Here is a 25,704-nt window from a genome sequence, read left to right as displayed (position 1 = left end):
ACCATGCCGTCAAACAAATCACCTATCGGGATCACTGCTATCATAGTCAGGCTCTGGAGCCAGAGTCGCAGTCGTTGAAGCAGCTGCTTTTGAAGAAGCAGGTTTCAAAGCAGGTGCCGCTGCTGCCGCTGTTGAAGGAGCAGTCGACGGCGCAGGCGAAGCAGTAGCAGTTTTCTGCATTCGAATTCGACTCGAAGCACGCGAAGGTTGAGTGCTGGCTTTACCCGCCTTCTTACTACGCTTGACAGTATTAGTCCCTGTAACAACATCAGTATCCATTCACAACAACGAAATAAAGAGTAGGAGGGAATGGCGAGGAGAGTGTTGGGGCTTACCAGTCCTGGCCTTCTTCGCAGCAGGTTCCTCAGTCGCCTCCTCAATCGAAGTAATCGCACTCTCAGGCCTCTTCAGTGCCGGATTAGCATCAATGTTCAGATTACTAATATCCTCCGGAACAGCCGCCTGCATCGACCCATCAGTGTCAGAGTCGCTCTGGTACCTATACAGAGGATCATGAACCTGTACTCCGGTATACATCTCGCGTCGCCTTCGTCCAGCTGAGGTATCGTCCCATGGCAGATCGGGTGCCTCCCACGATCCAGGGAAGGGAGGATCTCCTTCGTAAGGAGGCCAGGGAATGTCCCACCATTCTTTGTTTTCTTCGTTATTGGGATCGGAGCGCCAGACTGATGCGAACTGGTCGTTTGAGTTGGTGGGATAGACCGTGCGTGCGTATGTTGGGTAGCGGCGGCGGAATGATTTCTTGATTTTGCCGAGTGTCTTGGGGATATCGGAGCCTTTGATCCAGCCGCTGCGGTTGGGGAGATGTTCGATAGAGCCTGGAGCGTTGCGGATACCACAGCATCGATGCTTGTCGGTATGAGCCTGTGATGCTTTAGTATGCATGCCTGTGAGTATGGTAGGGATAGATACAAACCTCGACTTCTGCATCGCGACCGATGGGCGAGTGGTTGGGACTCTTGCTTCGCTTCTTAGGTACCTTGCGGAGACATTTGGAGCAATACATGTCATCATCGGGATCAAAGTCGGGATCTTCAGGACCGAGTCTCTTCACCCAGTCTGGAGACTTGGCTCGACGACGAAAGGGCTTTCCTCCTTGCTCATTCGGTTCCTCGTCGTAGTCATCCGTCTCGTACCCATCATCTTCATACTCGCCATCCTTTTCTCCCGTACCGAGAGTCTTCTTGGCCTTCTTGGTCCGGGCTCGTCCTCCGGCGGCAGGGCTCGGAGCCTCGCTGCTTTGTGCTTCAGTGGAGGAAGTCGCTGTCTCAGGTGGTTCGGCTTGAGCTTTCTTGGCATATCGCCGTCGACCACGAGAAACTGTAGAAGCGGCTTCACTGTGACTCTCAATTGTCGATTCAATCTCCTGTGTTGGGGCCTTGCGTTTCTTGCCCCCTTTCTTCGCAGGGGGTTTCTTGGGGGCAGGCTTCTTGGTTACCACCACAGCACCAGCTGACTGGTTGGACTCATCCACAACCTCATCGTCTGAAGAGACCTCAGTCACCCGCGGAGTCGGAGATTTGCTCATCGAGGCATTTCTAGCGGGAGAAGGATTTCCACGAGCAGGTTTAAGAACAGAAGACTGTCGCTTGCTAGAATCGCTATGATCACCGCGATCTGCCTCGTCATCGTTGCTCTTACCCTCGTCATCTGATGGGAGCAAGTGCACCTGTTCCTCTTCATGCCATTCCCTAATATGACGACGATACTCCTTTACATCCATATCCCCAATGACAATACCGCACTTCCCGAAGTAGGCACACTTCTTGACAGGCGGAGGTCTGCACTGTCGAGCTTGAACTAGATCTTCAACTCGAGCGGCGGCTTCCTGTTCGGCCTTCTTCCTGGCTTCCTTTTCAGTCTTTTTTCTAGCCGCCTCTTGAGCTCTCGCTTCTATCTCTTCAGCCGCCGTTTCTTTGATCCTCCGGACAGTTTCCACCTCTCCCCTCACTGGGCTCTGGGTGTTCTGAGGATAGACCATATACGGACGTTCGTGGACTGGCTGTAGATGATGCCAGAGCTCATAGATATGACAGTCCATGTGCTTGATACACTCGTCTTCCTTTCGCGTACTGCCTATTTCTTTGCCTTCCCCATCTGTGCCCTGGACTTCGAAGAACGGAAGATCGCAGAATGGACACTTACTAAGCGTATGAAACCAATGGTCTTGCTTAAGGTGTTGCCATAAGCCCCAAGAGCCGAGGTTGCTGATATCAGGCATAGAGACGCACTTTTTCATGGGACAAAATTGTGGAGGATCGATGACAGCTGTCGGTCCAGTCATATCATACCAGGCAAGGGGGTTTGAGAGACTTCGTGGAGCCTGAGGGAGTTTATATTTATCCCCCGTCTTTTTCGGCGGTTGCCGCCAAGCCCTGGTGATACGATCCGGAAGCTGGAGCTTTTCCATTGCCTCTACCGGCGGTCGCCTAGGCATCAAACCAGGGCCAGAGATGTTTGGTATCACTGTACCAGCTGCCGGAGCCGGGGCTGTACGAGGTTCCATAGGAGCTACAGGAGCTGGGCGGCGAGCGGGGGCTGAACGAGGTGCAGTAAAAGGATTGGGAACCTGTCCCAGAGAGAACGGTTGAGCAGATTGGGATTGAACCACTGGCTGAGGGTAACCCGGAGGTTGCTGAGGAGGTTGGGCTGGGCGCGGCACTGCAGCCGTCGTCCTAGGAATAGGTTTATCCACAATACCCAAGACATTCTTCAAGTCCCTGGTATGCTTCTCCCGCATATGCTTCATCCTCTGAGGCTTATCCCACCATTCAAACATAGGCTCGGCGCACCAGGGACACGATCGTGACTTATGAGCTTCCATAGTATGTTTCTTCCTGGCCTCATGATCGTCAACCCGGCAGGTGAAGTCGCAGTCCTCGAAGATGCACTGCATGGTGCGCTTGAGGAGCAGGTTACGAGTGTCCCAGAGGGCGCGCTGAAGCTCAGCCTGCTCGGTAGGTGTGAGGATGGCTTTGGAGATCATTGGGACATTGCCGGAGTTAGAGGTGCGAAGCATCTTCTCCGCAGGCGCAGCAGTCACCGGAATGCCAATTTCAGCTAACGAAGACCCGGCTCTGAAGTTACCGAAGATACTGGGTTGAGTGGCCCATGTACGTTCTCGGGCCTCTCGTGGCGCGTATTCATCAAAATTCCAGGGTGATCTGTTGGAAGGACCAGGTTGAGAGGCAGCGATGTGTTCGGTTCCATTGCCATCTTCATTGTCATCGCCATTATCATCATCCATGCCCCCGTCATCGTCCCCTCTGCTTGATTCATCACTGCTGTGATCACTGGAGATTTGTATCTCAATCCTTGGGTTAGGGACGTCTCCCGACAATGAACCATCTCCCGAAGACGAATCATCCCCCGTCAATGAACACCCATAAGCTTCCGAATCCGAATCTGAATCTACCAGCCTGTTAACCCGAGGAAGGCGTGCAGGATAAGGCCTGTTAGCCCAGTCAGGTCGACTGGTTGCCAAGACACCAACATCATACTCCTGCTCCTCCTCAGCTTCAAACTGGCCATGAAGTACCGGGGCCTTGGGCAAAATGAGTTTCGGAGCTGGAGGCTCTCGAATTTCAACATGAGGTAGCGTAGGGCTCAGGAACGCCTCAGCTCTGTAGGATGAGCGTGCTCGGTCAATCTTCTCGTTATCCCCAGGTGTTTTGGGTGGGAGACGTTGAGGTTCTGAAGGGTAATTGACGACAGGGTCGGCTATTTCATCTTTGAGGTTCCTGATTTCAAGAACATCGTCGCCTAGCCGAGGGCGCACGACATAAAATTCGGGGTTGAAATCACGAATACCCCAGATGTTGTTCTCCGATATACATGTGTCCCAGTCGACATCCGATTTCTTGACAAATGACACTGTAATTTCTGGAGACGTGATGGATTCTCTCACACGATACCATTCAACTTCAGATGAGTCAGGGCTGATAAGATACGATGGTGTGTCTCTAGCTCCAAGGCTGTCGGCACAAGGAGTCTCTTTGAGCAATATATGATCCCGGCGCATGTCTCTCTCGTACTTGGTCTTGGATACCAGCTGATTTATCGCCTCAAAGAGCTGTCTGATTGAGGATGTCAGAGGTGGCAACTCTACAGAGACTTTTTGTCCATCGTGCCAAGCGGGGAACAGACGACAGTGCCCAGGACGAAAATGAGGGTGAACGGTAAAGAACCAGGTCGACAGAGTTTCGATCTTCTCACCAACGTCGCGTCCGCAGGAATCATTGTTCCCACCGCGATAACCACGTTTCGGAAGAATCTCCAAGCCCTTGATACCATCCCCATAGCTATTTGTGGGGTCGCCCTCAAGCACATACACTGTCTCAAGCTTTGTGCTCGACTCGTCGTCAAAAGCCTCCGTAGCAATCTCACAAATCGGGTGAAAGGCATCATGAAACTCATCTCCAGAATTACTGTCGCGTGCCAACAAGTGAGGGTTAGGCTTTGGGTAATAGTTGGGAAAGATAAGAGGTTTCACACCGGGGTCGAGCCAGGTGCAATCAATCATCCAGCAAGCACCTGGGTTATTCAACGGGTGAAGAAGCTCCCAGGCCGATTGCGGCAGACCCATGGCACCGTAAACGACAGGTACGGTCAATGAAGCGTCTGGCTTGTTCTTGTCATAGAGTCGGAACAAGGCATGGTTGTACTCGGAGCATCCTGCATCATAGTAGCCCATAGGTCGACCAAAGAGGATATCCGTGGCGGCCCTGAAGTAGACATTGTACTGCTGAGACCCGTAGTTGCTAGCGACGAAGCTTGGGGTATTGGTTTCAGGGAATGGGATATAAGCATAACTGATGGCATCCTTCTCAGGTCCATTGGGGAAAGACCCAAGAGAGCGCCCAATTCTGAGAGTGTCTGTCTCCAGTTGTTGCTGGGAAGGCTCCCAGTGCTCAACTCTGTTGTCGGGCTCCCTCCGAATTTGATCAATAAAGAGAGTACAGCAATCCTTGTGTGACTTATCTGGGCCATTGGCAAAGTGTTCCTGCAGGAAGGTCATTGCTTCACTATCCCTGGATAAGGGCAGTTTGTCACGAATGGTCTTCCGGTCGCCGGTCTTCTTGTCAAAGACATGGAGGTCGTATTTGTACTCCCTCTCCCTAATGTCGTCAGGGTGACCATGCAACAGTTGTCGTAGGACGAGTGCAAATGATCGCCACTTGCCAGTGCGAAATGGTATGCGCCCATAGAGGCTATAAAGATAAGTCCATCCATCCTGAGGGATGGCGGGAGTCTCGTTCTCGGGACGTAGTCACAAGCGATGCGATCATCGCATGTGGGTTGAGATGAGCGGGGTCCTTCGCCTCCACGAAGACTCAAAATCGGTTCGCTTGTCCTTGGAACCGGGACGGGCCAACTGAAGGCTTCCTTGGCTTGATGTTGTTAGTGGTGTATTGGAAGATATGAAGAGAGAATAATAGTCGGCTTACCTTTGAGGCTATCCTTTCCCAAGTTGCGACGATCGTGAGCTGTAAGAAAATGCAGTGGTGGTTTGATGTTGTACAATGGGACTTCCTCCTCCAGACCAACGGCCATGGAGAGCTCTTTGAGAATGTCCTCCATTGGCGCAATTGGCAGCCCAAAGTACATCATCGTGAGCTTTGTTTCCAAAGAGTCCCCGACGCCCTTAAAACGATCCTCCAGAAGGGCCTCGTAGCGCTTTGTGTTGGCAGCTTGCAATTCCTTCACGTCTGCGCGATCAGATGGCATCAACATGCGACTCTCATGGTATGTAAAGTTTTCTCGAATTATGTCTTTGATGGGAGTATCCGACTTCAACCTGTCGGAGAAAAACTTGAGCTTCTGCACCCATTGTGAATCGCTTGGGCCGATTAGAAGGTCGAGGCGCGTCGCGGCAATGTCAGGCGGTACGTAATCGAGGGAGGATTCATCCTGACCCGCGTAGGAGAGGATATCCGTCATTTCCTCCATTTGTGTGAAAAACCATATACTATCGCAAGATGAGATGCTCGTCAAAGGCGGATTGCGTTGAGGGTTGCGGTCTATGGGTATAATGAAAGGTCAAGTAAAGACACAGAGATAAAGGGTATCAACCAATGAGTGTATGTGTAAGTATTCTGGGAGCTCAGTTGGTGTGGAAAGAACAAGGGAAAGGACGATAAAGAGAAAGAGGTCATACTGGTCATACTGGTCAAAAAGTCTGGAGGGTCACGGAGGATGTTAAATCGCACACCTGGTGCAAGAAGGCCCTTTGAGGTGAACCTCGCCCGGTGGCCGTATTGGCCTGGGTGCAATACCATTGTTCTCAGACTAGCATCGCCGCACGTACCAGAAGTGGTTTGCCGTGGTGTTGGCAACAAAGAGAGGTGCCCTTTGACAAGTTGATGGGTGGTCTGTGACGAAGATCGCCCTTCCTCGGCGTTACCGTTCATCCTTTGGGCTTAGTTGGTCTTGTCTTCGAGGGTTAACTCAAAGGTCTAAAATCTTGCGCTGCATGTCGACTGCTGTACTAAAGCATAATTCAGTTTCTATGAGCGTTTTGTCTGTCGCAACCCGTGTTGATGCTTTGAGACAGAGAAAAAGACCGTTGGAAGCAAAAACGGTTGGTGACCTGACGGCCAATCACCCAGCCACACAAAACGTCAACCCCAAAAAGGTCGACAATAACACCTATTGATACAAAATTAGCAACAGACAGGCCAAAGCTTCAAGCACTCCTTGATGAGGGTGCAATCAAGCCTTCTCAAACAGAGAGGTGTGCCTGTTCTTTGTCTCCATCCGGGCTTGATAGGTCCGAAAAGAGGGGAAGCTCAGTCAATGTAAACAAAGAAGCTGGAAACACACGGCTGCATGAAAATAGCAACTGGCAATCTGTTGTTTTGGCTTCTTTGTTCATTCGCAAATAACGAGGAATCACGAGAAGGCGATGGAGGGTTGTAAATGAAGTCGTTCATTATCGTATTGTAAGGTGCTTCCTTTGTCCCAATTCGGTCTGGGTACCGGATGTTGCAGCACCAGCTTGACAGACCGATGCATCCGGAATCATTCAGCATGCTGCTTCACAAGTTCCTCGAGCTTGTCTTGGAAGTCGGCGAAGTAGTTGATGGCCTGGATGATCTTGCCTTCACTTGAGCCAAAGCCACTTCTGGTGAAAGCCATTCTCCATGAGCTTTCATCCTTAACCAGGGCATTGTAGTCTTTCGTTTCCCAGCTCTTGTTTGCAGGACCTTGCGCGAAGCATTCGCCTAGTTTGCCATTCCAGGCCGACAACTCAGTAGAAACGAGTCCATGGAGCAGGTTCGGTGAAATTGTGACATGTTGAATCCCGGCAAGCTGCATCACTTCATCCACAGATGTGAGCGACGCTGCCAAAACCTGTGTGCGGAATGAATGGCCAATGTAGTAGGCTTGCGCTTCTCGGCAAAAGTCAAAGGCTTTGTTTTCATCAACGTATCTACGCTTGTCAGATAACTGAGGGTCGCATGGCAAGTCGAACTTACCCAGCTTCGAAATGAACCTTGAGCTCATTGACATACGGTGCGATGTAGGTACACTGAGCCTCGGCAGCTAAGGCCGCTTGTTCCATGCAAAACATGGTGGTCGCAAGGGTCGCGATGCCTTTCATCTCAAGTGTCCGACACGCCTGGAGACCTTCCCAAGTGGCAGGGATCTTAATGCACACTCTCTTCTCATCAAAGTCAGGTGCCAGTTGTTTGAAGATACTCACAATGCCTTGGGATCTAGTGAGCATGGACAACAGAGACGGGCAAGGGGAAGCTTACGATAGGCATCGTCAATGGTACCAGCGGTTGAGTAGGACAGCTTTGGGTTGGTCTGAATATGCACGTAGCCTGTAACGTTAGATACGATCAATAGTTGAAGTTTTACCATCTTGTTGAATCAGTAAAGTTCCATCGCATCGGGTTTGCTACTGCCATACCAAGATCTGTACAACAAACTCTTCAAACGTCGCGGATCCTTGCAACTCCTTCAGCGCTGCACGAGCGCTTTGGATGGCCTCTTTTATGAGCGCATCATGATGCAAAAGGGGTTCTCCGGCGAGTGGTCTCGAGATCTCCGAGAATGCAATTGCCTGAACGAGGTTAATGCTACCATCGAGCTCGGGAATGGGAAGCTTGCTAACCTGGTTAGAAGTGCAATCGGCAAAGGGACCTAATTCATGAGCGACTGGATTGCAGTCAGTAAAACTGAGGCCTCAGACATGCTTGTGGCCCGTACCATTGGAATCAAGAGTATCGCAGTCCACCTGACTGGTCTGGCGAAGAGCGTCCAATAATGTCGTCATGTCAGCGATGTGTCAATTGCGACTGAGCTACTTCCTTTGAATATATTTGAAGAAATAGCGATTCAATTGTGGTATAAATAATATTCTCGTCAGTCTCGGCAATATTTGGCTTTATCATCAAACTCGTCGATGGAGTCGTTCTGCTCAAGTCAAGTCACCAAGCCGAACTGACCCCCACCAGATTTAGAGCACGACGGAAACTTTGGCGGCCATTCGCTCGGCTTGGCTACCCGAAACGCTTGTTTCTCTCCTGTCATTCGGCTGCAATTGCCACGATGAGAATGACGAGGCAAGAGGGGTTTCCTTTCTCCAGGCAGCCGTATTTCCAGATCCCAATTCACTTGAATTGATGGGGTAGAAAACTTTCTACGCCAATGTAGAGACGATGCTGTGATCATGTGGTGGAAACGCGTGGGTCGAAGTGGTTCTCTGATTGTGAGCTTGCTGTGGAGGGAGGCGATTGAGTTGTATCGGCACTTGTCGGTTCTTCCACTCAGAACTATCCCAAGAATTCCGCGAGGCTTGAGATTGATCTTCATAAGATCAGAGTTTGGTAAGATAATGAGAATCGTTGATGAGTTTGATTGGGTTTAGCGGCGTTCAATAAGATTTCATGGATTTCGAATGACAGCAACAAGAGGTCGCGGGGCCTTCTCCAACTGTTCCTGCACGTGATAAATCACGTTTCTTTCCCCAGGAATTCCCCAATCGGGCTATCCACCATTGCATCAAGAATCTGCTGCAGCATCACCAGCCCAGTCGAACCACCTCCAATCTCACTCCCTCACGCCCTGTCACCGTTGAACCCGGCGTGTCCAGCACCGCCATGAACCCAATCGCAACCTCCACGCCATAATGCGACCACCACGATGTCTCCTCCCCGCAGCGGAGATCCTCCTCAAAGCATCTGCACCCACCAGCCGACGGTGCATGTCCTCCGCCGCAGCCTTCCAACCGCCTAGAATAGTCGCTGCCACTCCATGGAAGGGGTCTTCGTTTTTCCTCTCGAATAGATTGTTTGATAGATCGACATGTCTCGATTTTGTAATACTACGGCGTGCCAATGGCATTAGATCCACGTCGGCTTCGGCGGCTACGATATCTTCTACGAATACTGCGCAGGCGGAACCAGAACAGGAATTAGCACCTCATCGAAGACGGCAGGCTCAACGGAGAGAGAAAGCAGCGGCTGAAGCTGCGGCCGCTGCAGCTCGAGGCGAAAAACCACTACCTCCCGATGCTTCATCACTCCTCGCTTCCCACGCCGCCTCGCAAACGAGTTCTTTCCGCCGCTACCTCTCCGCATGTCTCTCCCTCTCGAAACCCCGATTAACAATGCTCGTCGTCCTTACAGCCATGGCTACATACGCTTTATACCCTGTTCCCGAAATGCTCTCGCCGAGTACGACCGAGACACCGAGTTTGAGTCCTTTAACATTATTATTCCTTACGATCGGCACGACGCTATGTTCCTCTAGCGCTAATGCTCTAAATATGCTTTATGAGCCTTCGACGGACGCTAAGATGACTCGAACTCGAAACCGACCGCTCGTGCGAAAGCTCATTTCTCAAAGAGCTGCAGTTTTGTTCGCCGTCTTGTCTGGAGTTTTGGGTACAGGCGCCTTGTACTTTGGTGTCAATCCCACTGTGTCTGGACTCGGATTTGCCAATATTGTCATCTACGCTGGAATGTACACACCTCTCAAGGCTGTGACGGCTTTTAATACCTGGATCGGTGCGGTGGTCGGCGGTATTCCTCCTCTGATGGGCTGGGCTGCAGCTGCTGGTGAGACTGCCACAAAGGACGGTTCATGGCGTGAGCTTCTATTCTCTCCCGACGGTTCATCTATTGGTGGTTGGGTCATGGCTGGTCTACTATTCGCATGGCAATTCCCCCACTTTATGGCGCTCAGCTGGCCTATCCGCGAAGAATACAAAAAGGCCGGGCTTCGAATGCTGGCATGGACAAATCCCGCACGAAACGGCCGAGTCGCTCTTCGGTACAGCTTCGTCTTCATTCCTCTCTGCGTTTCTCTATGCGCCGCAGGAGTAACAGAGTGGTCCTTCGCAGTAACGAGCTTGCCAATAAATGCCTGGCTTATCAAAGAAGCCGTGCGCTTCTGGCGGTACGAGGGTCACCAAGGCAGCGCGAGAAGCCTCTTCTGGGCGAGTGTATGGCATCTCCCTGGGATTATGATCCTGGCTTTATTACACAAGAAGGGCATGTGGAGTAGAGTTTGGAGGAGTGTTTTTGGCGAGGAGGAGGGAGAGTGGGAGGAGGAAGAACTGGATGAGATGATGAGCATGGCCGCGGAGAGTGCCAATAGCCAGTTGCAGCGCGAGAGGCCTGTACGGTGACGTGTAGGATAACGAATGAATATGTAACACCAATTGTACTCGTGATGGAAAATAGATTTGTAGCATTTGGCTACTGTGTCAACTGTATGAAGCTCATATATCACCACTGTAGATTCTGTTAATAGCAAGACATCAACGACGAAACACTTCTTCATAGCGAATGCGTAAATAGATTGCAAAGACAATGCGCTGCTAGATCCTCATGCACCTCATGTCGTGGTATCTCTATCTCTAGTTATACAAAGGAAATGTGCCATGATCATTCCCACTCCTTCTGACCACCATTTTAACAAACAGACAAAGAAAGAATACTAATAAAAACATTAAGCAATTAACGCCTATAGAGCAAAATATCCTGCGTTATCGTCGTTATAACTGCCCAAAGCGCCAAACACCGCGTGAACCCTGCTGCTCGCCATGCAGTATGATGGATTAAAGGATTGACAAAAAGATTGGACGGCGAGGGTGGGTAGAACCTCCGATGAGGTTATGTTGAAAATTCGTGAAACAAACGTGTGAAAGAGAGAATGGAGCAAGGTTAAACACCTCTTCCTGGACGGTTAATAAGATTCCCAATCCCCATATCCGAACTCTGCGGTCGCTGCGTCATGTACTGCGGACTGTTCCCCTGACTATGACCATGATGGCCATACGCATGACCCGCACTCGCTTGGGAGCTCACGCTTGAAGAGTATCCGTGACCGCCGTAGCCTGGCGCATAGGCTCCGAGGCTGTACTGGACGGCAGCGGCCATGTGGTGAGGCTGGAGCTGCTGGAAGGACGTGTTGGCCGAGGCCACGACGGACGAGGCGGTGGTCTCGGGGCTGCTATAGGATGCGTCTAGTTCGTCAACCGGTGTCAGGCCCATGCCGGAGATGCCGCTGTCGTCGTCATACCCTGAGAGAGCGCCGGACTCGAGACGGTCGCGGCGGGCTGCGGCGCGGGCTGCGCTTTGCAGATTCTTGAGGCCATTCGACATGCACTGCACAATACATTAGCAGATGTTCTCACATGAAGAGTAAAGACGATTACGTACCTTGGCTTCGACTACGTTCCACTTCTCGCCCGTTCGAGCTGCAAGACCACTCCAAATCTCCTTTCTCATAGTCATGTACTCCTTAGCCAGACGCTGAAGCTTGAGGTTATCCCAATCATCAGCACCCTTGCGTTCCAACAATCGCTCATGGCGCTTGCGGCAGGCATTGGGAGTCTTGGAGGGAAAGTAATTCGATTGGATCTGTTGCCAGTTGAGACCCTGCATCCTCGCAGTGAGAAGTTGCTGGTCATCTTGAGGTTGCCAAGCACCGGAACTAGCTCTGTGTTGGACAGGCGCAGGTACGGAAACAGGTGGTGCGGAGGTTGTAGCGTAGGATTCGTATGTAGGTTGTTGAGCTTGTGATTGAAGGGGCATAGAAGAAGAGGCAGTGGTTTCCATGCCGTAGTAGTTCGGCATGGTCATGCGCTGCTGGTTGTATAGAGGAGAGGGGGCGAGAGAAACTGGGATACCCGCATTATAGCGGTTCTGAGATGAGCTTGTAGCTCGAGAGTGTTTCGGCATCATGGAGAAAGAGTAGTGGGGGTGTAGAAACGAGAAGTGAGGGGATTCACAAGTGACTCCTGTAACAAGATTACAGATTAAGCGTAAAAGAGGAATAGGTCCGGGTCAACCGGCCTGGTATGCTTGATCGGTCTTTAAGATGACGGCCCAAAAAGAAAACGGATCCTCGTCCAAGCGAGAAGTCCAAGTGTAGTAGTAGCGAGAGGGTCAAGGAAAAATAAAGCACAATGGGTCAAGAAGCGACAGATGGGATAGCGCCAAGATAGAACCACAACGAGAGAAGAAAGGAAAAATGAACCTAGGAAAGATGTAAAAGTGATGTTTTGTCTGAAGAATGGAGAACAGGTCCTTAGAAGGCCGGATATGAAGCAGCTTTAAGGCCTTGAGGAGAGGACAAAGACCAATCTCGAGGTGGGCGGCTCTGGCACTGAAACAAGGTCCAGAGACAATGAAACAGCACACTCGTGTCTGAAAGAAGCAGTTCCTCATGAATGGGTTGCTGATATTGGCTCAGGGAAGCGGCTGTTTGAAGAATGATGGGCGGTTAAGAGAGTGGGCGGTTACAGTCAAGATGGATATATCTTGGTGGAGAGAGGTTCATCCGTACTACCAAGTTTGAGCAAGCGCCCTATGTCCGGGGCGTGTATGTGTACAAGCAAGATATTGTTTAAACTAGAAAGCTAAAGCAGGAACACAGATCTCGAGAACCACCCGATTTGCATATGTGGATGATCCATGAGGGCGCCTGGGGAAATTACAACGGGGTTATTGCATGGTGTGAGTGAACACAAGCGCGGGAAAGAAGACTAAAAGCGGAAAAAGGATGCGCATCATAGTTGCACCGGCAGATGAAACAAAGACACAAGCGTCATGGCAGCTGAGCAAAACAGAGAGAGAGGGACGATACAAAGGGCTTGGTGTTGAGAAGACTCCAGAAATAAGGTAGTGTGGATTTGGAGGGGTCGTGTAATTGGCCACGGGTGTTGGAGGCGCGCGTTTAAAGTATTAGGCGACGCCTGAAGTGGTTTAGTGTGTCTATTTTGGGAGTTCTGGGGATGTCTGATTGGGAGATGTACTGACGCTTGGAGATTGGGAGAGGAAGTACAAGATGGAACTCTGGGAAGAGCGCTTGGAAGGGTCTTGAAAGAGGTCGCTGGGCGTGGAGAGAGGTAGATGGCATGTTTCAGGTTGTTCTACAACGGATGACATTGTTTTTTCTGCGGCTTTATTAGGTGTTAAAGAATGATAAGATAAAATGTTATTCTAACCCTAGTAAAAGGTTTGTCCAGGATTGACCACTTCACTTCATCCGTGTTAGTCGTTACCCATCATTAGCACCGTAGATTCCACTAAGGCAAACGGCGCTAGCTCTGGACTGCACGCCTAACACCATTAAAAGCATTTATCTGATATCGAGGTGAATTTACAAACCGATATAGATCCGCAAACCATGATCTGATGGTTTCTTTACCTGTTTTAACTTGATTGAAAGTATTCGATATTGTCAGGTTGCTGGGGAAATAAAATTGGTGGCTGATTTAGAGGGGCAGAATGCTGAAAGTTGTCTCACTCAGTAGGTACCATAGGCAGACTCCAGCCAAGCAGGCTTAATAAGGAAACTTCCATCTATCAACTTAACTCTTCTCCAAAAAGCTCGTCAGCACAATCGCGAGCGCGGAATGACTTTCGCAACGCGCCGGAGTCTTCGCCGCTCGCAAACCATCGACCATGATGAACTCGCCGATACTAAAATTGGGTTTATCTCGATGCTTCCTTCCACTCAGCCAAAGCGTCGGGGACGACCCCCAAAGTCTTCAACATCGGAAAGCTTCCCGGCTCCAAGCCTCGTGGAAGGCCTCGCAATACTGCTCATCGCATAATGTCTGACAAGCAAATCGCATTCAAGTTGGGTTGGCGAATGCGGAAATCCACAATGGGAAGCGAGTAGGCGATGCCGCTCGAACTGTATTCCGTCTTTCGCGCCAGTGGCCATGGGAGTTCCTCGCAGGCTTCGTACCGAAGAACTGGGTCATCGAGATTCTGGAGAGTTTGAGGAGGCTCTTGAGAATTATCCATCGAAACTTCGCAATGCATGATCATCGGAACGACTTTCAGTTTGTCAAAGATTATCTGCGCGAATGTGCATGAAGCGCGATCGACGGCGTCCACATTTGAAGAACTGCGATATCCAGGACGCATGCGCTTATTTCACTGATGATAATCATACGAAACGCGATGTTATGCACACAACAATGACGCGACTGAAGTGCTCAATCAGAACGGTCGTGCCAGAAGACGAAGATGGATGGCAAGACTATAGAGGCTATGACCATTTCGACGACGACGACGATGATGATGATGATGATGAATATGTCGACATTGCTACTCCTACAAAGCGACCAAGGACACCCTCCTCACCCTCACAGAGCCCGAAGCGAGCACGAACGGCCGAGTCTACTGAGCCACGCACACAAACCATCACAGACATCACCAAATCCTTACAATCATTGCAGGCCCAAAAGCAAAAGGAGCTCGAAGCGGTAACCAATTCACTGGGCGAGATTGCAGCTTCAATCCAAGCAAATGAAGCAACTCAATCAAATCGCGTCAACGCAAAAATTGACAGACTATGCTCCGACGTGAAGGCCTACGAATCAGAACGCGAAGAGATCCTCAAAATTCGGCAATTCGTGGAACAGCACCACGAAGTTATGAGGATGGGAGCAGATGATCTCGCCAAGACACTACAACAATATACGTCACGACTTGAAGAATGCGATGAATTAATTGCGCAGGCAAACGCCGATGTTTTAGAAGAGCGGGATCAGATTGCGCAGAAGGATTTTGACCTCAAAGATGAGGAGGAGAGGTTGGAAGGACGTGAGAAGGAAGTTCTGGAGGAGGTTAGACATTGCAGTGTTATCGGGACGTTGATGAGGTTGGGCCCTGGGGGGATGGCGAAGTTATTGGGGAGGCTGGAGGGGAATGGTGTTGAGTTGGTTGAGATGGCGGAGAGTATAATGGATAATAAGACCGAGGGATAATGCTGTGCATCCGATGTTAAGGTTGGTGATCATGAGTCTGCGCTTATCGCGGCATCACCAAAATTGTAGCACTCACGGATTCACTCTGCATTGTATCATAAGCACTGTATCGGACATTCAATACCACGAAGCCATCTCAAGTCCCCCACAAAATACTCCATCACGACACCTACGTCTCTCTTTTCTCCCCCTATTTTCTCCATAGTTGGGCATAGTCAGGCTCCTTTCCTTATCATCTCTTTTCTTTTTATCAGACCGCCATTCACTCATCAACTGATCATCATCCAATTCCTCCAATAGATAGAAAAGTTGATGTCTCACACTGTACAGCTTCTCAGTCTCGACCGCGGTGATCAAATTCACGATGTGACACATCGTTAGTGAATACGGCTGGGCATGTCTCGGGAAGCAAATAAAACGCGGACACCAACGCGTTAGTTGATACCAAATTTGTAGTGTAAGTCAGTTGCGTGTATTTTATCAAAACAACTGAGACAAGTTATGCCAATCTCGCAATATAGCGGGCAATCAAACTCACCGTATCGTCATTTTTGAAACTCAATTACCCTCTCCAATGCACTGTGCAAAATGTCCAAATTCGACGTGAGATATTACCTCTTTGGGTAATACTTTTAATGATCTCTGATTTTTTTATTCGTTGATTCGTCGATTAACCAACATGCGTCAAGACATTTGTTCGAGACGAACTGGGCAGCATTTTTCTACACTGTTAGAGCAATAGACCTAGTCATATATCTCAAGCCCCAGCGCCATGGAAGAATGCCATTGGTAAATAGGAAGACTGGAATTTTATATTGATGTCATAGTTAGCTGATCAACTAGGATGTGAGGGTTGTCGAAGTTATCACATCTTTGACTGACCTCCTTTTTGACACATCTTCGAAAATGGTGGACTTTTAAAGAAGACGGTATGACCCGTGCAAAAGGAATGAGTATAAATACTTCAACACCTCGCGATCCAAAATGTCCATTCAGAGCTGGTCATCTGGTGTTTCATCCCTTCCGTCACTTGCTGCACAATGTCCAATGTAATGGCTAGTGATTCTTGCTGCCGTGGTCGTCGAGGCAGACCCTACGGCAGTAAGGATTCATATGCACCACGCATCAAGAGAGGATTAGCATCTGGCGACTCTTTTTCAGTATCCAAAAACAGAGCACCTCGGGCACCCGAGGCTCTATCAGACGACCAGATCAAACTGAAGCTAGACAAGAAACTCCCTCCTCCAGATCCTCGCATGTCCCTTGCAAGAGACGTCTTGAACATCACCAAGCAGTGGCCATGGGACTGGGCTGAAAACTTCGAGCCCGAGAAGTGGACCGTTGTCATGATGAGGGACCTGCGGGATCTGATCAAGGGGTTTCAGGGCAAGAAAAATCTTTACGGTGATGGGTGTCATGATCTCAAAGTCCTTCTCATTCGCTCCGCGAGGGAGAGGGATAAGCATAATCCAAAGCTGAACAGAGATGATTTGAGTAATGCCTTCAAGTATCATGATCTCGAGACCAAGGGAGAAAAGAAGCAGAAGCAAGTGTCTGTGCCCTGTGAGAATACCACAGCGATAGTCATTGTGGTTGAGGATACGCCGCCGCCAGAGACACCGCGCGTTGTCTCATTGGCTTCTCCGGCGCCCTCTTCCCCATCGGTTGTGTCCGAGTACGCGTCGGCGTCCTCTCCTGTTTCGAGGGCGTCGAGTGTCACGACGGCTACGCCGGATTCTCCAGGGGCTACACGTGCGGAGTCATCATGTCCGACCGTCCACGAAGATCAAATGGACGAGACGATGGACGAAGACTCTATGCTTGTGGAAACAGTATCAGATTTCCCTGAATACAGGAGCTCCAGCGCCGATAGGGGAGAGGACTCCAAGTCGACTAAATCAAACCCACCGCCGCAGCCCGAAAGCATGGATTCTGGACCCGAGGAGCAATCTAGACCTGAGGATCCCTCTGAAACTGCTGAGCGGCCTGAAACTCACATCAGAGAGTCAGTAGAATCAGAGATGCAAATTGATACTGAAGTGCCTGTCCACGAAGCTGTTGCTGAAAACGCTACAGAATCAAATTTGAACTCGGTAAGTGTAAACGTCTTCGAAAACTTAAAGTCAACACGTGCTCACTCGTCGTCATAGTCACAACCAACCTCTTCACTTCCTTCAACTCCTGAAGACATCATCAAAAGTCTAGAACTCCTAGAACTACAAGAAAGATCAGAAGGAGAAAAACTCATACCCTTTCTCACAACCACAAAAACCAAAGTGCAAGCCACAGAGTCCGCCATGGCAGCTACCCAAGGCCCCAACAAAAAACTCCAAGCGCTCTGTCAAAACCTTCAAATCTTCCAAGCAAGAAAGGCAGAGATCGTCGACGGCTTGTCATTTCTCAAAGAAAATCTTGAACGACGAAACGTTCATCCAGATTCAGACGAATACAGAAGAACGCTTCTGCATCACAATTCAAGGCTGCAGCACTGCGAGACTACGATACGTAATGTGCAGAAAGAAGTCGAGGAGGAATTTCAAAAGGCGACGCATAGGGAGATTGAGATCAGGGGACAGCTTGAGAAGGGGTAATGCGGAGTTTGAGCAGCTGCAGAATCAGGAGAGGGCGATTTGTCGGAATGTGCAGTATTACAGCTTTATAGCCTCGTTGTTGAGGCTGGGTCCTTTGGGGCTGGATACCTTGTTGTATAAACTGAGGTACAGTGGTATTGATATGGTTGGAGAAGCCAAGGTAAGTTCTCTTGTTCCGTCAAGGGATGGATGGTTTGACTAACTGAGATTATAGAACTCTTCGAGTGCCGTGCTGGATCACGGGGCCATGATGAACTGAGTGTATTTTAGTCAGAGGGTCTGACAATTATGAAAGACGTGTATTGGAGTATTGTGGCGTGTATTGGAACATTCTCTTCTATATGGTTATGGTTAAGGGTTTATGTATGTTTGGGTTATGTTATGGAATGGAGCGAGCGTTGCAAGACCTCATGGCTGAAAAGCCTGCGATGTCACACAGGTTTGGGACAATACCATTCTTGATTTCTCTTTCTCTTTATACTACTGAGCGCCTGCGTGTTGAGCTGTGGAGTGAAATCTGTGTGCTGGTGTTATCATGAGTTAGGACAAGGACCAAGCTCGGGGCATCTTGTGAGATTGGCGATGTTTCATGGTGGTTAGAAAAGAAATGACGTAGCGACGTTTAGTTAACTTCGGGTTGAAACGTGTTTCAGACAGCTTGAGAGAATTGCGGGTCAACCGCTACCAATTCTTGACGGCGCTTCGCCTCAAGTGTTCAAAGAATAAGTGTAGAATGCTTGAAAAGTCATAATATCATGGTATTACTCCAGATTTCATATGAGCAATACTTCCACTTCTTATGACTCCATCATCTAAAGGCTCCACCATTATGCTGCTTCGTTAAAGGCCTAGTTGGGTCTGGTTCGCCAACTGCCCCAGGGTAGGCATCAACGCAGATGACTCCGCCAAGACAACAAAACACCATCTTTAAAGCAAACCAATTAATCCCATCGCATCCCAGTCTTCTTCAACTGCGATGATAAGGCTGACCAAATACGTCGACACCCCTCATCTGCCTAGACTCCACTTACAGGCAGCTTGTGATGTTGTGAAGTGGGGTAACCATAGCAAAATACCCCTTCTGCTGCAAGGATGTAATGCAAAGTTGCCGGAATGGCTTTGGTTTTGATGGTACTGTACGAAGAGGCAAACCACTCCCCACTATTGAAGGGACAGTTAGTGGTGAGGCACAGTGGCTTCTGCGGTATTGATGCGTTAAATGGTTGCCTCTTTGGATGCAACGGCAAAGGGTGACAGAAAGTCTAGAGGATTTTTAAAACATTTTGTATTTATTTAGAGAAATATTATATTAAATGAGTAAAATTAGGTAGAGGTGAACTAAAAGAAGGAAATGTCGTGCAAATATTTTTTTTATTCTTAAATATCTTTAACACTTTACAATATATCCTCCTAATTTTATGATAAGTTTGACAAGTCTTAGGGTAGACCAGTCATTTCTTTTGTCACCTCAGGGGGCAGTTCGCTTGTGATGCATTGCCTTATGCAGGTGAGATTGTTGGTCTACGTCTACGTCAAAAGAGGCAGTGAATAAATGCGCTGAGCAGTAAGTGAATGACGAAAAAAGGCAGCCAGCGAAATATATAATCTTCCTCTTTTCCTCTCTTCATCTCAATCACTCATCATCATCCTCCATCATGGACTCAAACACCACGTCCACAAGCACAAAGAGCATCCTCGCACTGGGCTCAATCAGCAGCCTAGTGGAATCCTTCTTCCCCGGCGGCACAAGCCTCCCGTCGGTCGCATTCCTTCTTTACCTCACACCCTATCTCTTCCAAGCTGTTGGCAGCGCCGCAAAGTCACAATTTATCTCGAGTGTCGAGATTAAAGCGCATGATGAGATCTTTAACTATGTCATGAGCTGGGTTGCTCGTCATAAGCTCTCGCGCAATAACCATCGTCTTTTGGCGTCGAGCACCCTGGACCATGAGCCGTTTTCGTTGATCCCGGCGCCGAGTAATCAGACTGATGGGGATGGGGATGATGTGGATGATGTTGATCCGACTGCTAGCCTCGATGAGTTGAGATCCAAGATTTCGCTTTATAATGCGCGGCCTCTGCACTGGACTCCCTCTGTGGGCACGCACTTCTTCATGTATGAGAATCGTCTGATCTCATTCACAAGATCTGTCGAGAGTCAGGAATCGTCCCCGTTTTCGCGGCGCCCGGAGAAGATTGAGCTTTCATGCCTCGGTAGGAATGCCGACGTGCTCAAGCGCATCATTTACAATGCGCGCATCGAATACCTCGAGAAACAACGAGGCCGTACAAGCATCTATCGAGCCGTGAAGACGTATGGAGACGAACTCTCTTGGACGAAGTGTATGTCCAAGCCGACACGACCTATGTCCACCATTGCACTTGACGAGGTGATCAAGCAGAGTCTCATCAAGGATCTTTCGCGATACTTGAACCCTCGTACTAAGAATTGGTACGCCACGAGGGGTATTCCCTACCGACGAGGCTACCTCTTCTCAGGCCCGCCCGGGACTGGAAAGACGAGTCTGACACTTGCCGCTGCTGGTCTCATGGGCCTCAACATCTACATGATCAGTCTCAGCTCGCCTAACCTCTCGGAAGATAGTCTCGCAACGCTCTTCCGCGATTTACCTCGGACCTGCCTTGTTTTGCTAGAGGATATCGATGCAGCGGGCCTGACCAACAAGCGCAAGAAGCAGGAGACCCAAACAGACGGGCCGCCGAAGCCCATGCGCGAACCTATTTCTTTGTCAGGCTTACTCAATGTTATTGACGGCGTAGGCGCACAGGAAGGTCGCGTCCTAGTCATGACGTCTAACCACACCGAAAACATCGACCCGGCCTTGTTGCGCCCTGGAAGGGTCGACTTTTCTGTTGAATTCGGCCTAGCATCTTCTGATACTATCACCCAACTATTCCGACTGATGTACGGGACCTCCCACGACGAGGTTGGATCGATTGAACATGCGACGGAAGCTTCAGAGAAGGTGGCCACAACAAGGTCTGTAGCTGCTTTGGCGGAGGAATTCACAAGGTTAGTTCCGTCACTGGTGTTCAGTCCTGCGGCTATCCAGGGGTATCTACTTATGCATGAGGATCCGATTGGGGCTGTTGATGCCGTCGGGAAGTGGGTTGAGGAGCAGCAGAGGTTGATGGAGAAGGGTAGGGATGATGTTATCGAGGCCGGGGATGAGGGAGAAAAGAAGGAGACACTTGTGAATGGCACAGAGGAGACCAAGGAAGGGGAGAAATAGGCAAGCCTCTGACCTACATAACTTCCATAAAGTTTAATAAATTAGGTAGAGTTATCACATATGAGCTAAATACTTTAAGAGTTGCTACAATCTCCTCTAAAAGCTGGTTATCTTTATGGTGATATTGACTAATTTTATAGAAGCGGGCAAAGGGGTATCGGGCATGGCAAACGGAGCCCATGAGGAGGATGAAGTCAGGATCGAAGTAAAAACTGGTACTTCAAATTTAATATTATAAGGATCATAGTATAACCATCCTAGGCCTTGTCTTGACCAAAAGATCATAAATTGACATCTATTGTTCTATATCCAAGCCGTTTGATCTGTCCAAGTCTACAGCTTCCAGCGCAGCAGAGTAAACGAGTGCTTAGGGAACGTAAACAAGCCCTCGCCATTCCACTTGGACTCCTTAATGCCAACCTCCTCCTTCTCAGCAGTGTTGACAACCTTGACGTCCTTTCCACTGACAGTATGAACCTCAACCTCCTTACCCCCAGTCAAACCCCTCAGCTCCGTCTCAAAGTCCTTCTCTTCATGGATGTTCACAACAGCAAGGTTGACAACACCATCCTTATCCAGCGCAGCACTAACATCCAACCAAGGCGTCTCAATAGCACCGCGAATCCACTCAGGATGTGTAGGGCCCTGGTATTCACCGGCGCGAACATTAACAGCAATGGTAGAACCACGCATGTACTTGCTGTAGAGAAGTAAAGACCACCATGTTGGTTGCTTGAGGAGTCCGTCCTTTGTGGTCATCAAGGGAGAAATGACGTTTACGCTTTGGGCGATGTTGGCCATGCCCATGTGCTTGGATTGGCGGACGAAGACGTTGAGCCAGATTGCGACGGCGAGGGCATCGGAGAGGTTGTATTTCTCTTCGGCGCCTTCTTCGCCGGGGGCGCGGACGGGATCCCATACGTTCCACTCGTCAAAGCAGATCTTTTGACGGCGGACGGAGGGGGGGACTTTGTTCTCGATGCGAGCGAGATCAATAAGACCGGCTGTGATCTCGATAGCACGCTCAGCAGAACGAGGGGCTACACTTTGTCAATACCTCCATCACTTAAACCCTGAAGATGAGAACTTACCAGTAGCGTTCTTGTAGTGATCCTCACTAGCAGTGTAAATATGAATGCTATGCTGATCAATAAGACTAGCAGTCGTACTTCCACCCAGCCCGTGAATGTCAAACTTGATACACTCCTTGATAACATACGCGTCCCAAGAGCTGTGGCCTGTTTCTCCGCAGAGAATGAGCTCAACATTGGGATCGAGGAGCTTAATGGCTTTGGCCCATTGGTAGGCTTTCTTGGCGTAGTCTTCCTTTGTCATTTGGCCGACTTGCCAGGGGCCGTACATTTCGTTTCCGAGGGCCCAGTATTTTACCTGAGAATGTTAGTGGTGAGCGTAAGAGGACAGGAGGAGGGGGTGAGGGTACGTTGTAGGGCTTTTCGCGGCCGTTTTGACGACGCAGGTTGGCGTAGTATGTTGGTCTGTCGGAGTTGCAGTACTCGACCCATGCGAGGGCTAAGAAGTCAGTATTTGGTGTTAAGAGGGTGATGGTGAGACCGACCTTCATCAAGAGTACCTAAACTCAGTTAGTATATGTTTCTTTTATGGGGGATATGAGACTTACCAGTTCCAAAGTTTAGGGCAAAGTAAGGCTCAGTGCCAACGACCTCACACCACTTGAGAAACTCATCTGTTCCAAACTCATTCGTCTCTGTACCAATCCACGCAAGTTCAGGTCTACCTGGTCAGTCCTTTCTCACTCAATTGACTCAAGAGGCACTCACCTAGCAGGTCTCTTCTCCTTAGGCCCAACACCATCAAGCCAATGATACGTAGCAACAAAGTTACCACCAGGATATCTCACAACAGGACAGTTGAGCTCCTTGAAGGCCTCAATAACATCCTTTCGGAAACCGTTCTCATCGGACAGGGGGTTTCCGGGGTCATAGATGCCACCATAGATGCAGCGACCCATGTGTCTATATACGTCAGGGTGTGATCAAGCTGAAGGCGAGGCTGGACATACTCTGTGAAACCTCCATAGATGTTATCCTCAATCTTGGAGATGATAGCACTAGGGTCTACCGAGATGGAAGGACGCTCATCATCTGCAATGCGAGTGAACGTAGCCATTTTGAACTTTCTTTACGAAATAAACTCAACAATCTTCACAAAAATAAAAGAGAGAAGTCACCAATTTATGCCTGATTCTACCATCTCCATACTAACGGTCAAGTACGGCGAACCCCTCATCTTCCACAATCCATCAGGCGCAACATGTCACTGCGCTTGTTTAAACCCTGTATAAGGCGTTTCTTAACCCACCTTTTACCTCCTCTAATTGGCGCGCTTGTCTTCTCCGCAACACGAGACCTTCACTGCTCTCGGCCGGGAGATCCAAGTCCGGAAGCGTCTCCACTGAAGAGTCTTCGCCTAACCCGTGCAAGTCAGTCAAAACTTTGCGCACCAGTCATAGAGTCAACAGGTACGCGTAGAGGCTGAGCAGCGGTACAGAGCCGCACTTTTTGTGCGCTCCAATCGGAAGGGATCGCATGGTTTATAATCTCCGTGTTGACAGGTGAAAGTCGTCAACATCCACAGGAAGCCTTTGTAAACTCCACCAAAAGTTCTCCCCATGGGCAATTTCTCCCGCAATGACCCGCTGTATTCCACCTCCAGACCCCAGTTTCTGAACTAAAGTTATCTCACCCCATGGGAAAAACACGTTCGATGTCTAACTCAAACTTGCTTTGGGCGTCGATGATCCTTTCTAAAGTTCCTCACAACGTTCGGGTACTCGGAACGACCCTTGCAATGATACCTTACTCTACAACATGTATAAATACACCAGTAGATCGCCTCATACTTACTCACTTCAGTAAATAAACATCATCGACATCATGGCTCTTCCACCAAAGTGGTATCAATTCCTCGTTTCCGTCTTTGCCTCTCTCGGCTCTCTTCTCTATGGTTATGATCTTGGTGTAATTGCCGAGGTCATTGCCTCTGGGAACTTCAAGAGCAAGTTTGGCGATGACCCCAATGCTACGTACGTTACCTCCCTTCAGTCATTTGAGTTAAGCTAATGGGTGCAGTGGCGCCGTTGTGTCTATCTTTACAGGCGGTGCTTTCTTTGGTGCCATGTTCGCTGGTTATGCTGGTGATCGCCTTGGAAGAAAATGGACAATCATGATCGGTGCTTTGATCTTTATTCTTGGTGGTAGTTTGCAGACTGCCGCTGATCACATCAATTACCTCTACGCGGGCCGCTGTCTCGCTGGTCTTGGGTATGTCCTCTCAGAACCCCCCATATGATACACAACTAACACAATCAGTGTCGGGTTTCTCGTCATGATTGTCCCTGTCTACCAGGGAGAACTCTGCCATCCTGACATTCGTGGCCGTGTAACAGCCCTCCAGCAATTCATGCTCGGTATCGGCGCTCTCGTCGCTGCAGCCATCGGCTATGGAACATACACTGGCATCGGCGACGATAACTCAGGCCAATGGCGTATCCCACTTGGTATCCAGAACCTCCCTGCTGTGTTCCTCGCCGCTCTTATTCTCTTCTTCCCCGAATCCCCTCGTTGGTTGATTGACCACGGCCGTGAAGAGGAGGGACTTCAAACACTTGCCAAACTTCACGCGCATGGTGATGTCAACGATACTTGGGTGCGCGCTGAGTTTGATCAGATTCAAGAGCGTCTTGCTATGGAGCATGAAGCCTCTGCCAAGAGCTACAGTGAGCTCTTCACTGATAAGTCATGCTTTCGCCGTCTGTGGCTTGCTATCTCTGTTCAAGTCGCTGCGCAAATGACTGGTGTCAGCGCTATTCAGTACTACTCTGTTGAAATCTACGCCAAGATCGGTATCAAAGGTGACGAGACTCTTCGATACCAGATGATTTCGTCCGTCATCGCCCTGGTCGCTCAGTTCATCTGCATGCTCGTCATTGACAGAACCGGACGTCGCTGGCCTTTGATCGGCGGTAACATTCTCAACTGCATCACTTTCATCATCGCGACCGTTCTTCTCGCCAGTTTCCCTCCTGGATCTGAGAGCACTGGAGGTGGTGCAGCTGGATGGGGCTTCATCGTCGTCACATGGCTCTACAACTTCTCTTTCAGCGCTACATGTGGTCCTTTGTCTTGGATCATTCCCGCTGAGATCTTCGATATGAAGACTCGTGCGAAGGGTGTGTCGCTGGCTACTATGATGTCTTTTGCTTTCAACACCATGATCGGCCAGACTACATCTGTTGCTCTTGATGACAAGAACGGCATTGGCTGGAGATGGTACATCCTCTTCATTGTAAGCTCCCCTTCTCACTTTAGCTCGTAGCATATACTGACAATTTAGGTCTGCAACTTTACCAACGCCCTTTACTTCTGGGCTATTCTCCCCGAGACTGCCAACAGGCCCCTCGAGGAGATGCGCTATCTCTTCACTGAGGCTCCTTTGTTCGTTCCTCTGATGGATCAGGCCAAGTTTGCCGCTGGTCAGGATCTTGAGCGTCGCGTTGAGAGGGTTGAGCAGAAGCAGGAGCTCGAGCACCAAGAGTAGATGAGTCATCGGAATC

General features: G+C 49.6%; 10 protein-coding genes across 10 annotated transcripts; 5 read left to right on the top strand and 5 right to left on the bottom strand.

Moving 5' to 3' along the window:
- Positions 1–18: 18 nt before the first annotated feature.
- On the bottom strand, positions 19–5,970 carry BKA55DRAFT_698099 (uncharacterized protein; the record flags this gene model as incomplete). Its single annotated transcript, XM_046200486.1, has 5 exons — positions 19–257; positions 336–885; positions 938–5,278; positions 5,383–5,411; positions 5,469–5,970. The coding sequence occupies 5 exons, from the start codon at positions 5,968–5,970 to the stop codon at positions 19–21; spliced, it is 5,661 nt and encodes a 1,886-aa protein (XP_046041496.1).
- A 7-nt stretch (positions 5,971–5,977) lies between these two features.
- BKA55DRAFT_261311 (uncharacterized protein) lies at positions 5,978–6,736 on the bottom strand. Its single transcript, XM_046185419.1, has one exon. It carries the CDS (start codon positions 6,429–6,431, stop codon positions 6,042–6,044), a length of 390 nt encoding a protein of 129 aa, XP_046041495.1. The 5' UTR covers positions 6,432–6,736; the 3' UTR covers positions 5,978–6,041.
- Positions 6,737–7,041: 305 nt separating this feature from the next.
- Positions 7,042–8,305, bottom strand: BKA55DRAFT_698098 (uncharacterized protein; the record flags this gene model as incomplete). Its single annotated transcript, XM_046200485.1, has 5 exons — positions 7,042–7,453; positions 7,500–7,731; positions 7,782–7,890; positions 7,940–8,187; positions 8,239–8,305. 5 exons carry the CDS (start codon positions 8,303–8,305, stop codon positions 7,042–7,044), a joined length of 1,068 nt encoding a protein of 355 aa, XP_046041494.1.
- A 684-nt stretch (positions 8,306–8,989) lies between these two features.
- Positions 8,990–10,808, top strand: BKA55DRAFT_585985 (UbiA prenyltransferase family-domain-containing protein). Its single transcript, XM_046194510.1, has one exon. It carries the CDS (start codon positions 9,161–9,163, stop codon positions 10,661–10,663), a length of 1,503 nt encoding a protein of 500 aa, XP_046041493.1. The 5' UTR covers positions 8,990–9,160; the 3' UTR covers positions 10,664–10,808.
- A 124-nt stretch (positions 10,809–10,932) lies between these two features.
- On the bottom strand, positions 10,933–12,637 carry BKA55DRAFT_261386 (uncharacterized protein). The gene is made up of 2 exons (XM_046185421.1): positions 11,700–12,637; positions 10,933–11,645 (listed from the first exon to the last, which is right to left on the bottom strand). Exons 1-2 carry the CDS (start codon positions 12,222–12,224, stop codon positions 11,202–11,204), a joined length of 969 nt encoding a protein of 322 aa, XP_046041492.1. The 5' UTR covers positions 12,225–12,637; the 3' UTR covers positions 10,933–11,201.
- A 1,593-nt stretch (positions 12,638–14,230) lies between these two features.
- Positions 14,231–15,432, top strand: BKA55DRAFT_261279 (uncharacterized protein). The gene has a single exon (XM_046185418.1). It carries the CDS (start codon positions 14,360–14,362, stop codon positions 15,263–15,265), a length of 906 nt encoding a protein of 301 aa, XP_046041491.1. The 5' UTR covers positions 14,231–14,359; the 3' UTR covers positions 15,266–15,432.
- Positions 15,433–16,028: 596 nt separating this feature from the next.
- BKA55DRAFT_261266 (uncharacterized protein) lies at positions 16,029–17,594 on the top strand. Its single transcript, XM_046185417.1, has 2 exons — positions 16,029–16,054; positions 16,109–17,594. Exon 2 carries the CDS (start codon positions 16,306–16,308, stop codon positions 17,413–17,415), a length of 1,110 nt encoding a protein of 369 aa, XP_046041490.1. The 5' UTR covers positions 16,029–16,054; positions 16,109–16,305; the 3' UTR covers positions 17,416–17,594.
- A 1,917-nt stretch (positions 17,595–19,511) lies between these two features.
- On the top strand, positions 19,512–21,110 carry BKA55DRAFT_600012 (BCS1 N terminal-domain-containing protein; the record flags this gene model as incomplete). The annotated part of the gene is made up of 1 exon (XM_046196466.1): positions 19,512–21,110. The coding sequence occupies one exon, from the start codon at positions 19,512–19,514 to the stop codon at positions 21,108–21,110; it is 1,599 nt and encodes a 532-aa protein (XP_046041489.1).
- Positions 21,111–21,443: 333 nt separating this feature from the next.
- Positions 21,444–23,258, bottom strand: BKA55DRAFT_529350 (glycoside hydrolase superfamily; the record flags this gene model as incomplete). The annotated part of the gene is made up of 7 exons (XM_046189067.1): positions 21,444–22,150; positions 22,202–22,499; positions 22,552–22,640; positions 22,687–22,701; positions 22,750–22,862; positions 22,910–23,104; positions 23,152–23,258. The coding sequence occupies 7 exons, from the start codon at positions 23,256–23,258 to the stop codon at positions 21,444–21,446; spliced, it is 1,524 nt and encodes a 507-aa protein (XP_046041488.1).
- Positions 23,259–24,025: 767 nt separating this feature from the next.
- On the top strand, positions 24,026–25,688 carry BKA55DRAFT_546795 (general substrate transporter; the record flags this gene model as incomplete). Its single annotated transcript, XM_046190957.1, has 4 exons — positions 24,026–24,174; positions 24,221–24,412; positions 24,461–25,436; positions 25,485–25,688. 4 exons carry the CDS (start codon positions 24,026–24,028, stop codon positions 25,686–25,688), a joined length of 1,521 nt encoding a protein of 506 aa, XP_046041487.1.
- Positions 25,689–25,704: the final 16 nt, after the last annotated feature.

Source organism: Fusarium redolens (genome assembly GCF_020744475.1).
Source record: "Fusarium redolens strain MPI-CAGE-AT-0023 chromosome Unknown BKA55scaffold_32, whole genome shotgun sequence".
NCBI lineage: Eukaryota > Fungi > Ascomycota > Sordariomycetes > Hypocreales > Nectriaceae > Fusarium > Fusarium redolens.
This window is presented reverse-complemented; position numbering and strand designations above follow the sequence as displayed.

Bases quoted from the DNA above. Each gene is read 5' to 3' on its own strand.
- BKA55DRAFT_261279 (XM_046185418.1), top strand. From the start codon at position 14,360: ATGTGCATGAAGCGCGATCGACGGCGTCCACATTTGAAGAACTGCGAT.
- BKA55DRAFT_261311 (XM_046185419.1), bottom strand. From the start codon at position 6,431: ATGAACGGTAACGCCGAGGAAGGGCGATCTTCGTCACAGACCACCCAT.
- BKA55DRAFT_585985 (XM_046194510.1), top strand. From the start codon at position 9,161: ATGCGACCACCACGATGTCTCCTCCCCGCAGCGGAGATCCTCCTCAAA.
- BKA55DRAFT_261386 (XM_046185421.1), bottom strand. From the start codon at position 12,224: ATGATGCCGAAACACTCTCGAGCTACAAGCTCATCTCAGAACCGCTAT. The intron at 11,646-11,699 runs GTACGTAATCGT...TGTATTGTGCAG, and splicing joins GGAACGTAGTCGAAGCCAAG to TGCATGTCGAATGGCCTCAA.
- BKA55DRAFT_261266 (XM_046185417.1), top strand. From the start codon at position 16,306: ATGTCCAATGTAATGGCTAGTGATTCTTGCTGCCGTGGTCGTCGAGGC.